Source organism: Lacerta agilis, chromosome 4 (genome assembly GCF_009819535.1).
Source record: "Lacerta agilis isolate rLacAgi1 chromosome 4, rLacAgi1.pri, whole genome shotgun sequence".
Taxonomy (NCBI): Eukaryota; Metazoa; Chordata; class Lepidosauria; order Squamata; family Lacertidae; genus Lacerta; species Lacerta agilis.
The window spans coordinates 29,694,928-29,707,709 of record NC_046315.1 but is presented as its reverse complement, the minus strand read 5'-3'; the positions used below and the strand labels follow the sequence as shown (position 1 = coordinate 29,707,709).

Sequence of the window (12,782 nt, the reverse complement as noted above, 5' to 3'; positions counted from 1 at the left end):
TACAAGGTAATTCCTAAAATACTGGTCACCTGAAGTAAAATTAGCCCAAGACAATGCATTTCTTCTGCAACAATCAACCTGTTTTATTGAATATGTTACTTTCAGCTCTTTATTTGCTTTACTTTTAAATACATTTTTATCCCCCCCCCCTTTTTTGCCAAGGTGGTTTGCATTTTATAACGATAGCTTCTAATCAAAGAGACATGATACAGAGTTGGCAGGTTAGAGGAAGCAAAGCAAATTCAGACAATAGTTCCTTCATACCGGTTGCATAATGAACAACACAATCCTATACATGCCTACTCTGAAGTAAGCCCTGTGGGGTTTCATGGGACTTACTGCACCTGAAGTGTGCATAGGACCACAGCGATAGCTATAGAAGGACCTGGTGAGATGGGCTTTCCGGAGATGGTTCCTGGATTGGAGAAGCTAAATCCAGAAGTGGCTTTCTGGGTTGGGTGCAGCCACGATGCTACCTTCCTGGTACGTGTGCCACTGCTGCTTTTGAGGAGGGAGATTTGTGCAGTGCAGACACATCCGCAGGAATCATAGATTGGCTCTGCTGGTGCATTTGCACCACACTGACCTTCCTGCCCATCCCCTTGCTCCCAGCAAGCAAGTAGCCGTGTTGGCTGTGCTGTGCTTCCACAATCAGAAACATTAACACAAGCTTTACTTATGTTCTTAACAGTGACCCAGCTGCCAGAAAGCTAGTGTTGCAGCTCCACCTCACCTGAAGAGCCCCTTCTGCCCAAATCTTCATTCCATCTGAAAGAGATGTAGCTGTGTCATTGCTGAACTAGAGCCTGCAGGTGGTAATGGGCTGGATATGGCCTAAAAAACATTAAAGCTGAATTCTGACAAGATGGAGGTTCTGCTTGTATGTCCAGAAATTGGGTGTTTGGCTTGTTCTGGAAGGAAACACACTCGCCCTAAAGGAGCAAGTAGGTAATCTGTGGTTGCTCCCAGATCCACCTGTCACTGGAGGCCCAGGTAGCATTTGTGGCAAGGAGTGCCTATTTCCATTTTTTGTCATTCTTGGACCACAGGGTTTCATGCTCCAATAACTTCACATGTCAATTCTTATAATCTGCTACATTAGGCTACACTGGAAGACATACCCTCCAACATGACGTGGCCCAAAACTGGGACACCATCTTCTGGGTCTACAGTTACACATGACTCATGTGACCTGTGCGAGATCAAGGCCCCACAAAAAGCGTTTTATTTTTAGGCACTGTGCCATGCAAAATTTCTGCCCCCCCCAAAGGCCTGAAAAAAGTGGGGTGCCATTTAATAAATTTGTAGAGCACTATTTGAGATCCTTTAACTAGATATCCTGGGATTGAACCTAAGACATCTGTGTGCCAAACATGTGCCCCATTAATGAGCAGTAATATTTCGTTTTTCTAAGATGCTATATCTCCTGATGGAGAAATAGCTTTCCTTTCTTGATGGAGGACCCCACCCATACTATTTTATTATATGTTGGCATATAAATACTTTTATAAATAAAATTAATATATTATTGACATTAATTTATTAGTAGCCTGCTATATAATCATTTCAAGGTGATGAAGAATAAGACCAGAATAAAAAAAACAGTTAAAAACACATAAATATAGAATTAAGTTCCAATTTTAATCAATTCTTAAAGGGAAAAAATCATGTAATATGTTGATGCCATAAAACATCCTTGCATTTCATTATGAAATCTCACCATTATTATTTCTATAGACTTTGGTATACACAAACAGATATCCAGTGGCTATTTAAGAATGTAATGTTTAGTGAATGCAGCTCCATTGAACTTGGCAGAGCCAGAAGCCTGTTTGTTCTTAATTACCATGAGAAACAAATCATATTAGGTTACGAGAGAAATATCACATTGGCTAAGGTTCTTTCCAAAGCCCTTGCTTTCCCACTTCTTTTCTAGATGTGCTGCAGTCATAATTCACCAAACAAAAGATAGTTCCTAGAAGAAAGTATTTTTCAAACCATGGATTATGAAGCTGGCTTGTTTAACTAGCCATTTTTTTTAAGCAAACCAGGATTCCTGGATTGTAATGCTAAGTTGACTCTTGGAAAGCTAAACTAAACTAGGAGAAGTCTTCCTGGATGCATGGGATGGGAATACACCTGCCTGACACTTCACTTGGGCTCTTGGGAGGTTCCTCAACGTAATGCTAAACCATAGTTTAACGTTACATATGAATGCAGCCATTAGCTTTACTAGTCCCAGGCAAATACAAGGCTGGGAGCAGATGAATGCTCACCTGATGAAATGTGGCTAGATTTGGCCCACAGATTTTCTAATGGAAATCTTGCCTCTAGGATAGTGAAATTCAATTGACTTCCAAGTTGCTGTGCCTTAGATCCAGGGATAAAAGCACCGTTCTACTTTCCTAATGGTCAGAGCAAAGGTCAAGGTGGATGCAAGCCAATCAAGTGGTTGATGTTGAGTGCCAAGGGAACTGTAATGGTTGTTTCTGAGTGAGCAGTGTCAACAATAAATATGAAAACCATGAAGGACAAATCCTCTGAGGCTGTTGGAAGGAATCTAGAGTGCTGATATGATTTATTTCTACTGACACTGTGGTTGATCATTTAAAGATCCCACAGATATAAAAACAAAACCATAAGCCACCAGCCACAAAAAGAAAGTAAGATCAGTGGCAATGTGCTGTTGTCTGTTTCAATTTAATTAATCCTGGCAAGTCAAAGAGGGCTGGGCAGATCCCAAGAGACTGTCCTTTACCCAGAAATCCACTCAACCTAATTTCACCAATGTAGGGCAGCAGAAGGACTTGGCTCTCAGCCTACAGGCCATTAGCACATAGTGGAGATGGAGACAGCTGGGAATGCTGCCCTCAGTTGGAACTGGTGCCCCTCCTGCCTGACTCAGTTTTATAGCAACCAAGTTTGTATTTATTCACAGCACTCATTCATTTCCTGATAAATGAATGTGCACATCATCCTTGTCCTTTCAAGGAACTACAAAGTGCACCAAGAAGCAAGGTTCTTAAGAAGCTGTGCCAGCAGGATTTTGCCTTATCTGCTGAAGGCCTTTTTGTTTACTGTAGTATGATACAGAAGAGTGCTGGTGATTCCCAGATGAAGGAAGAGCATTGGTTATTGGAATCTCCAGGTACTAGACTCCAGTTTGCTTGAGAAAAGGTAAACTCTGTGTTAAGCACCTATCAGGTTGTTCCTTGGTTTAATAGTGCTCCATGTGCAGATAGAAAATGTTGAGATTGCGCAAACTGGAAATGGGTGGGGAGGCAGAAGTGGGTATTGAAAGTAAATGTAGATTACTGCATTGTTGGGAGTGAAAGCTAATCCAGTGTGCCCATCATAAGGCATTTACAATTCTTCCACAAGCCATGGTTTGGGAAGCAATGTTATTAAACCACAAAGGGATAAGATGACCTCTTCTGGATCAGACAATGGTCCATGTATTGCAGCGTGCTGTTTCCAACAGTGACAAAGAGGAAGTCCGTGGAAGGGCTATTAGAGGCAGACAGAGGAGGAAGTCCATTTTCCATGAATGTGCAAGGACATTTGCCCACCAAATTGTAATTCTATGCATTTTCAACAAAAACCCAATAATTCTTTTCTGTTAAAAGTCCCATGTTCCCAGGTGAACTGACATGAAAAAGTCCTGCATGCCAAACTGAAGGGATTTCCCAAAGGCCAAAATTACTTTGGAAGAGCTGTCAGTGGCACCAGTGCAAGTGATGCCCCTTTGCTTTGGTTCAGGGAAACCTGGTTTTTTCCTCACTTCAATCTTGCAAATCTGGTCTCTTCTGTTTCTGTCACCCAGATCACTTTCTAGCTTGTTTTATCTGCAGTTGCTTCCATTATTATTTTGGTCTTTAGAGGTGACCCAATAGTAATTGCTTAATTTTTCTATTATACTGTGAATGCCCTCTGTATCCAATCCCTTCTGCCATTCTCCCTCCCCTGAACTCTATTCATTTTTCCTCAGTGTAATTAATTAATTCAGCGTAACTATCACTCCCAGTTTCATACAGTCATCAGCTTCTGTTGGAATCTCCATTTCTCCCATAACTGTGCCTAGAAAGGATAAGGAAGTCAGCAAGGCATGAGACTAGGAAGTGTAGGAGATACGGGAGCACCAAAGTGGGGTTCTTCCCAAGCCACCCCCTTCACTGGCTCTGCTTCACACACCTCTTTGAATGTGTCATTGAACTCTAATAATACTTCTTGTGTGCCTGGATGCAGAAGAAAGAGACAGGTGTGTGTGTATGTGTGTAGAAACGAGCCTGTTGTACAAAGATAACATTTAGATGCATTGCTCCAGGCATGTTTTATTTTATTTTTTTGCCTTTGGCTCTGCCCACCACTGGCAAGAAGGGGAAATCTTTTTTAAAAAAATACTGTGGCCTTTTAAATGTGTTTGTGGAAGGGGGTTATTGGTCTGTTTCTATTATGTATTTTGTGTTCTCATTTTGCATTTTTATGTTGTGAACCATTTTCTGATATTCGGGTGAAGGGCAGTAGACAAATTTAACAAATAATGACAATATGGCACTTGGTCTTGCTCACCTCCTATAAATTCAGAAACTGGTGCCACGTCAAGTTACAAAGCAAAAGGATTCTGCGTTGCCAATTCAACATGAAGCTATTGTTTTCTGGTGTGCAGAGCTACCGTGTTTCTCCTAAAATAAGACACCGTCTTATATTTCTTTTCCCTCAACAAAACACAGGCTTATTTTCAGAGGATGTCTTATTTTAACTGCATCGCATCGGTACGCTGCATAGCCACGCCTCTCCAGGCTGTTTTAATGGGAGGTGCTGCGTCACTATGGCTTATTTTCGGAGTATGGCTTATATTTCGCAAATGCATAGAAATCCTGCTATGGCTTATTTTATGACTATGTCTTATTTTAGGAGAAACACGGTAGGTCTGCATTTACAATTTCTAAGACCATTGGTTTACATAATTTCTAAATCCATACACACACAAACACACAACACCTAGGCCCAGGAGCTTTCTAACCTGCATAGAATTAGTGTATTGAAGTTCCTTTATAACAAGAACAAGTAATGTGTACCTCAGTCAGCCATTCAAGTGAACACGTAGAGGCTTAAAGTGGAGAGGGGATGAGGTGCACATGTTCTGCCCCATTTCCAGAGTTGCAGAGCTCAACTGGAGTCCTCCATGCAATCAGAAGAGGGGGCTCAATATGCTTAGAACCCTGATAGCACGTGTTCAGCCAAATGTGCTTAGAAGCCATCTTTGGACCTTTCCCTGCTCAGGTCTGAAATGGAGCCTTCACATGGGGCGGGGGGCGTATTGGGAGAGGGGCATTCTGCCAACCCTCTTCCTAGCTTCAAGGTCATTCACTTGAACACCCAAATATGGCTCTCAACCTAATTTTTCCACAAGTGTCAATGTGTGAATCGAGGGGGATTAACAGCTTTGCGTTTGTATACCTTTCAGATGCTGTAGAAGAAACCAAACCTTCTGAAAGTGCCCAGCAGGAAGAAGCGAAAGAAGACGAGAGCAAGGCGGACCAAGAAAATGCCTGAACATTAAGAAATGACTCCCTGTTGCCCTGTGCTCCCTTCCTCTTTCCCTGTATCTCCCCTCCCTCCCTTGTTCCAATCTCACCCTCTCCCGCTCGCCCTTGGGGTGAGTCTGTCTGTCTTCCTTGTCCCCTCCGCCCCGCCCCACCCTTAACCCTTTTTCTCTCTGTGTGGCAAACATTTAAAGAAAAAAAAAGCAGGAAAAATCCCAGTCAAACAGTGTGGCTTAAACATTTTGTTTCTTGGTGTTGTTATGGCGAGTTTTTTGGTAATGATGATCCAATCATTTTGGGAAAATTCTTGCACTGTATCAGAATTGTTTGATCTGCGCGTGTGTGTGTTTGTCTGCCCACCACGAGTGCTCTCTCTCTCTCTCTCTCTCTCTCCTTCTCCCTCTCTCTCTCTCTCTGTTCCAAGTGTGTGCGCAATGTTACGTTCATCTGAGGAGTCCAAACCTATTGAGTGAGTTAAGGAAAGGAAAAAAAAAAAGGAGAATGAACATTTTTCTTTTCTTTTCTCCCCTTTTCAATGTGATGATGATGATGTTGGTGGTGGAATGAACTAAAGGAGGCAAAACAAACAAAGAAAAAAAAAAGAAAAAAGGAAAAAAAAGGAAAAGGAAAACACAGAATGAGAATACAACCCCGGTTTGTTTTTAAAAAATAATAAAATAAAATAAAGCAAATGTGCCAATTAGCGTTACTTGTGACTCCCGGCTCCTTTTTCAAACTGCAGAATGACAATAAAGGAGAATAATTATGATGGTATCACTGTGATGCATTTCTGTAGCACATTATATTTCAGTGGATCTTGTGTGTTTTGTGGATAGAAATTCATTCGGATGGTTACCTGTATACCAGACATGCTTCAATTTTTATGCAGAGGACTTTTCTAAGGAGCAGCATATGTAAGAATGGCCACAGAAGTGCAATTTTCAGTCTGACATATACCAATTTAGGATCTGATTTTTGATGCACATAGTAGAATGAAATTACTGCGGCACATAGGTTCATCCATTCTGACATAACAAGATACATGTAGCATCACATACTGCACAGTTTTTCTGTTCCACCTGCAGTTGCAGAGGATGGATGATTCAGGATCACCTAGCCATTCCTTGTACACTTTCAGTGAAAATGAATATCTGACAGATGTCAATATTGTATGTCAGGTGTTAGCTAGGGAGGGATAAGAAATCACCAGAACACCCCAGGACAGGTTACAGCAATACAAAACGCACCATTAAAAACAGATTAAAACAAAATTACAATCACAATTAGAGTTTAGATAGATAGATAGTCAAATTAAGGTGCAATGAAGGTGCCAGACAAAGCTCTGTGGAGTAGGAATTCCATGATTTAGGGGCTGCCACAGATAACTCCCTTTTCTGGCCCACCACCCCATTAATCTCTGAAGGCTTCCTGAAAATGAATGCCATAATACAGCTTTTTTTTGAAATTTGCACTTCTCCAAATTTTGTGATGCAATTCTCCAATCAAATGATGCATAAGAGAACATGTAGATTTGGGGAAAGCATTCCTAAAATGCATATATTTATGAAAATGGCATATGAAATGCATTGTATTGGGAGAGGTTGGTTGCAAAAATGTGGGCATTGCATACAAAATATTAGGAGAAATGCACCCTGAAATGCTGATGAATTTTCAGAATGGTTTTTTTTTGGGGGGGGGGAATCTGCCACTGATGTGGAAATGGGGGTAACAGAATGGATTATTAGAGAAACAAGAAACTGAAAATGACAGTTTTGTCCATCTCTAGCATTAGCAGACCTCAGGCTTCTGGAAACACCAAGATCCAGCAACTGTAGCCAGTGGGAAATAGTGCCTGGGGGAAGGTAGACCCAATTACCTACTGCATCCCATGAGCTATATGCCCCCTTGGACAAGTACAGTTCTACAGCTGATTTATTTCAGAACAGGGATCCTAACAGCATAATTTAGAGAGAAAGAAAGACTTTGTTGTCACTATTGTTAAGCTGCAAATTGTCCAGCGATCTACCTTCTGACCATCCCTGCTCTATGCAACTTCAGTCTCAACTTCCTGTAGCTTTACAGTGCCCTCTGCTGGTTGGCTGCTGTGCTGCAAAAGAGGGGAATGTTTATTAGGCAGTGGTAGAAGGAAAGCACCGTAGAAGTTACAGGGACTACTATAGTTGATGAAACAGGTGGGTTTATATAGTCTAAAAGTCTGACTTAGCAGTTAGCAAATTCCCACTACTTGACAGAAACACGTGTCTCCTATAATGCTTGCAGGTGTTGTAGCAAAGAACCCTTCTGTGAATGAGTAGCTCATTATCCCAGTTATGTACCTGTTAGCTTTAGGCAGCGGAGTCGCAAGGGGTGGGTGGGAGGTGGGCTGCCCCGTGTTCCAGGGGAGGGGAGTGACACTTAGCCCCCCCCCCCGCTGCACGAGCCGCCATGGAAGCGGCAGCGCCGGCCCAGACGTGAGTGCGCACTCCGTCTGGGCCGGCGCTTCCGCGGCAATGTTGCGAGCCTGCCGGGTGAAAAGGCGGCTTGTGGGGAGCTGCTGATCGCGCGCGGCAGCCCCACAAGCCTCCTTTTCACATGGCGGTCTCGTAACGTCGCTGCAAAAGTGGCTGCGGGGGCCCAGTGGCGGAGTGTGCATGCGTGATATTTTGCACGTGTGCACTCCGTCCTGATGTTGCATTGTGACGTCATGACCCAACGTCAGGACGCCCCGCCCCCAGGGGGTGCCTCCTCCGCGCTGCCGCCCCGGGCAGCGCGGAGCCTTCCTCCGCCCCTGGCTTTAGGAATAAAGTGAAAGACAATATAAGCCTCAAATCAGAGATCCTGGAGACCATCTCAGTGCCTCCTACCTGAACTATTTCTAAAGTATTTCCAAACTTTGTGATATATTTAAATACCAGGCCTCCCTGGTCTTACTGGAACCTGAATAGCTCTTTTTTGAGATAGCTTCCCAAACAAGCTAGCTGCGGACCACCTGTTTTGAGTCAGTGGGGAACTGCTTCCCACAAAATCCCACAATCTTGCTAGTGTTCACTATCTGAATATACACTAGGACCAGTTTCCCTTATCTGATGAGAACTGACAGCCTCAATAGCTCAAGGCATGTGTAGCTTGTCCGTGTCTGCTGTTCTCTTTATTAGCTGTGAGAGCAGTTTAATTGTATTACGGGAAAACCATTTTTTAAAGGATCCTTCTGTAAAAAAAGCTCTTAAAATAATCATAAATCCTGCAGGTGATGCCCTCTCACTGCCCTGATTAATGTCACTATATTGTCTGCGAGCCTCTTTTTAATAGGACTTTCTTCTCAGTGAAGGCTGGAAACAATAGCCGCAGTGACCCTAAGCAATAGTGTTATACAATAGCACATGCTTGATAAACCCACTAGCCCCACAGCTGAAACACCCAAAAGGACATTGTGTCTAGAGATGATGCTGAAGTTCTCTGATCTTGGGCTCACAAGTAAAAAGCCTCCTTCAAAGGAGTACCAACAACCAAATGTCATCTCCCATGATCCTCTGGGCTTAGAGTCCTGGTGTGCTGTTGCGCAGGAAGGAAAGGGGATGAGGGGAGAGTGGGGAGTGGGGCTGGGATTTAGGAAACACTGAGGGTTGGTGGACACAGGGACGTTTCTTCCAGGCTCTCAGATTGACTGGTACAATGAGGTTTTCCCATTCTGTCCTCCTCCCCTGGACAACCTCAGTACTTTTCAGAATTAATCCAAGATAAGTTTTGGAATGCGGGTGGCGCTGTGGGTTAAACCACAGAGCCTAGTGCTTGTACCCTGGGGAGATCACTTTGGTGCTGCTAACAGCAGTTTGCCTTCACCCTCAAGACAGATGGAAGACAGTAATGACAACATTTTTATCCTGCCTTTCCTCCAAGGTGGCATACATAGTTCTGCCATTTTCTTCTCAGGGCAAACCCTGAGCAAACCCATTGAGCAAACAACAGTAAATCTTCGGTAACTTTTGAAAAATGACTATTAACTTTTGAGAACACTGCCGATTAGCACAAGTGCCAAGGGAAAGGAAGCAAGGCCTGCTTTAGAAGTCAGGCAAGGTAGCTCAGTCTAATAACCATCACTGACTTGAAAGCTTTTCTGAAACAATGAAATTGTACATTTACGCTTCGCACCGTTCATTGCAAGGCATTTTACAGCCCTTGGGTCTGGAATCTTCAGCCACCTCTGAAACACAGCCGCTGTTTAACAAGGCATAACGAGTTTCAAGGGGAACACTGTTAACAGGTTGGCACTGCAAAGGCAAAGATGAATACAGGCCCTAATATATTAACCAGCTTTTGATCCTTTATTAATTTTTTTAAAAAAAAAACCTAGAAGGACAAGGTTTAGTGCTACTGCTTAGATCAGGGATTTTCAAACTGTGAACACTTTTCGATGAAACCAGACCTTGATACCACGCAGGATTCCATAAGACCAGGTAAGCCAAGTCCACATCTCCTAATAGAGAAGTAAGACGTTTACCAGAACCTTAGCCCAATTGTTTTCTCTTCCTCCTAGCCGCAGATTCCATTTATTCCACCATGATCCTAAACACACTGTGTTCCTCTTCCTCCTACAAGATCCCTCTAGCCCCACTTCCTCCCCTCTCAGTCCTTAACGCTAGCTCTCATTTTACACCATGATCCTTGGTGAAGGTCTGTAGTTCAGCAACGGAGCATGAATTGGTGGTGGTACTGGTAATCTTGCTGGCTTGGTTGGGATCAGCCAGATGGGCCCTAGATAGCACTTTGGGACAGTGCTAATCTCCCCACAACGGACCCACCTGGCTGGCAAGCTCACCAAACCAGGGGTAATGATTCCACCCAGGCAAGATTTTTTCCTCACCCTTGCAACACCCAAAAGCAACTCTACCTCCAGACCTGCTTCAAGATACCTTCTAAAAATGCAGGGCTAATGATGGGATGTCAGCATTGGGTCAATATTGTAGTACCCGGATCAGTGAGAAAAGCATTATTAGTTTAGAGGACGGGAGGAAGCTGTTTTATATCAAAACAGACCATTCATCCACTTGGCTCAGTATCGTGGTTTGCCTGTGGCTCAACAGGGTTTCTGACAGGAGTTTTTCCTCTACCTGGCTATGTCACCAATCTACTGCATGCATAGATGTGCCCTACCACCAGTGTGGTGTAGTGGTTAAGAGCGGTAGACTCGTTATCTGGGGAACCGTGTTCGCGTCTCTACTCCTCCACATGCAGCTGCTGGGTGACCTTGGGCTAGTCATACTTCTCTGAAGTCTCTCAGCCCCACTCACTTCACAGAGTGTTTGTTGTGGGGGAGGAAGGGAAAGGAGAATGTTAGCCACTTTGAGACTCCTTTGGGTAGTGAAAAGCAGGATATCAAATCCAAACTCTTCTTCTTCTTCTACTACCACTGAGTAACAATTCTTCCTCATACTTGACGAGGTAAAGGTAAAAAATAAAACTTGACAAATCTTGCAATAATTAAAAATCCAGCCATTCAAGTAGTTAGCATTTGTAGAAAATAAATAAATCTCATCCTCATATAAATCATCGCCAAGCTCTAATATTAGTTAGCAAATTTACAAAATTCAAGTGAATTGTCCCCAGGGTTCTTCTACATAGTCCACTTCAGTGTATGACAGCAGTCTTGGGGAACATTTTCACAGAATGCTGTGAGCAAAGTAGCACAAGATCTATATTTTGGGAACCAATGTACTTTCATATTTGACTGTTTGAAAATATTAGCACAGAGAAAGGAGTGCCATCTAGTGTATCAGCAACTCATAACTGCTTGTAGCACCCAAAGGATTTTGAAGGCCATCTTCTACCCTATAAAGATTTGCCAGGCTTTGGTTAGCCGGTAAAAACTAAGGGCAACCCAACCTTTGATCAGTTCATAATTTGTACTATAACACCCATCTATCCAGTGTGATACAAAAATAATCTGGAAGGCACCAGGTCGGTGATATAGAAGAATGGGGGAAAGCATATTTCCATGCAGCTTATCGGTGTGTGCTTTTATGTATAATTAAAACGAAGCCTGGCCTACCAAGGCAGAGGGGCTGCTGGTCCCTAGTCATCTCTAGGTGGCAGCAGCCTGGCCTGTTTGCAGTCTTAGCCTCTGTAATCCTTGCTGGTAGAGAGGTCATTAATAATGCTTTCTAGCCTGTCACTGCATGCTGCATCTTTTGAAATCTATGCCCCTCTGGGCCCATTAGAGGGGGGAACTATGTCTGCTGAAACATATGAGTCTGGCAAGTACTGCCTGCTGTTCTTGTCTCAATGCCAACACCACCATCCTTGTACACTAAAGAAGGTTGGGTGGTGCTGGGGGAGGATAGTGAGTGAGAATTGTGGGTTGGGGGGTGGGGCGACTGTTGGATCATTGCATTTGCTTGTGGAAGTGCAGAAGAGTCTGAATCAGAGTTAGGGTTAAAGCTGAAAGCCTGTGTCTCAATAGAGAGAGCAGGAATGGTGTCTAGTCCGAAATCAATGTATGAAAGGGATTCTGGCATGGGGTGAATAAATAAATACAGGAAACGATTTACCAAGTAGTCATCTCCCCCTCTGTGCATATAGACACTTGGAAAATCAGTTATCCATAAGGAGGTCATCTTCCAGGTGCCCCAGTGAGGTAAGTTGGATGGCTGAAGGGAGGGAGAGAAGGAGAGAGAGTATGCTTATGGTCTTGTTTTGTAAAGTGTCCTGGGAGCTTCGCTGAAGGCAAAGGCAACCTTTTAAACAAATATGTTTGGCCAAACATCTACTCTCAATGAGAAATCTAGAGAACTAGAGACTAATAACATTTCTCATTATTTAGGATTGCCATATTTCTAGAAGCTGAGCTTTTTTTGGGGGGGGGGGAATGAATCTCAAAATCTCAGACATTTTCCTGATTTCCCAAAATTTCCCCTGGATGCTATTTTCTCCGGTTAAATCCTGAACATGACCAGGAAATTCCACACGTATGTCAACTATACTTTATTACTACTCTGGAAAATGCCAGAAAAAGTGTCTTAACAGCTGCTTAAATATATGCTATGGTAATCACTTGGTTAATCTGCCCTCTTTACTCACCCTGGATCTCCACACCCTGTGACAGGGGTGTGGAATTTTAGCAATGATATTCTAACAACTCTTAGGCTGCAATACCCACTTGAAAACAGCAGGACTTACTTATGAGTAGATATGTATAGGATTAAACTGCTACAGAACAATCCAAGCCACCCTAATGTTGGA

General features: G+C 43.2%; 1 protein-coding gene across 1 annotated transcript in view; it reads left to right on the top strand.

Annotated features, from left to right (window-relative positions):
• The window catches only part of GAP43 (growth associated protein 43), a 52,488-nt gene extending 46,446 nt beyond the window's left edge, over nt 1-6,042 (top strand). Inside the window, exon 3 of the mRNA XM_033146540.1 lies at nt 5,468-6,042. Coding sequence (XP_033002431.1) covers nt 5,468-5,556 — 89 coding nt within the window. The 3' untranslated portion in view covers nt 5,557-6,042. The remainder of the gene's footprint in view (nt 1-5,467) is intronic.
• Nucleotides 6,043-12,782: the final 6,740 nt, after the last annotated feature.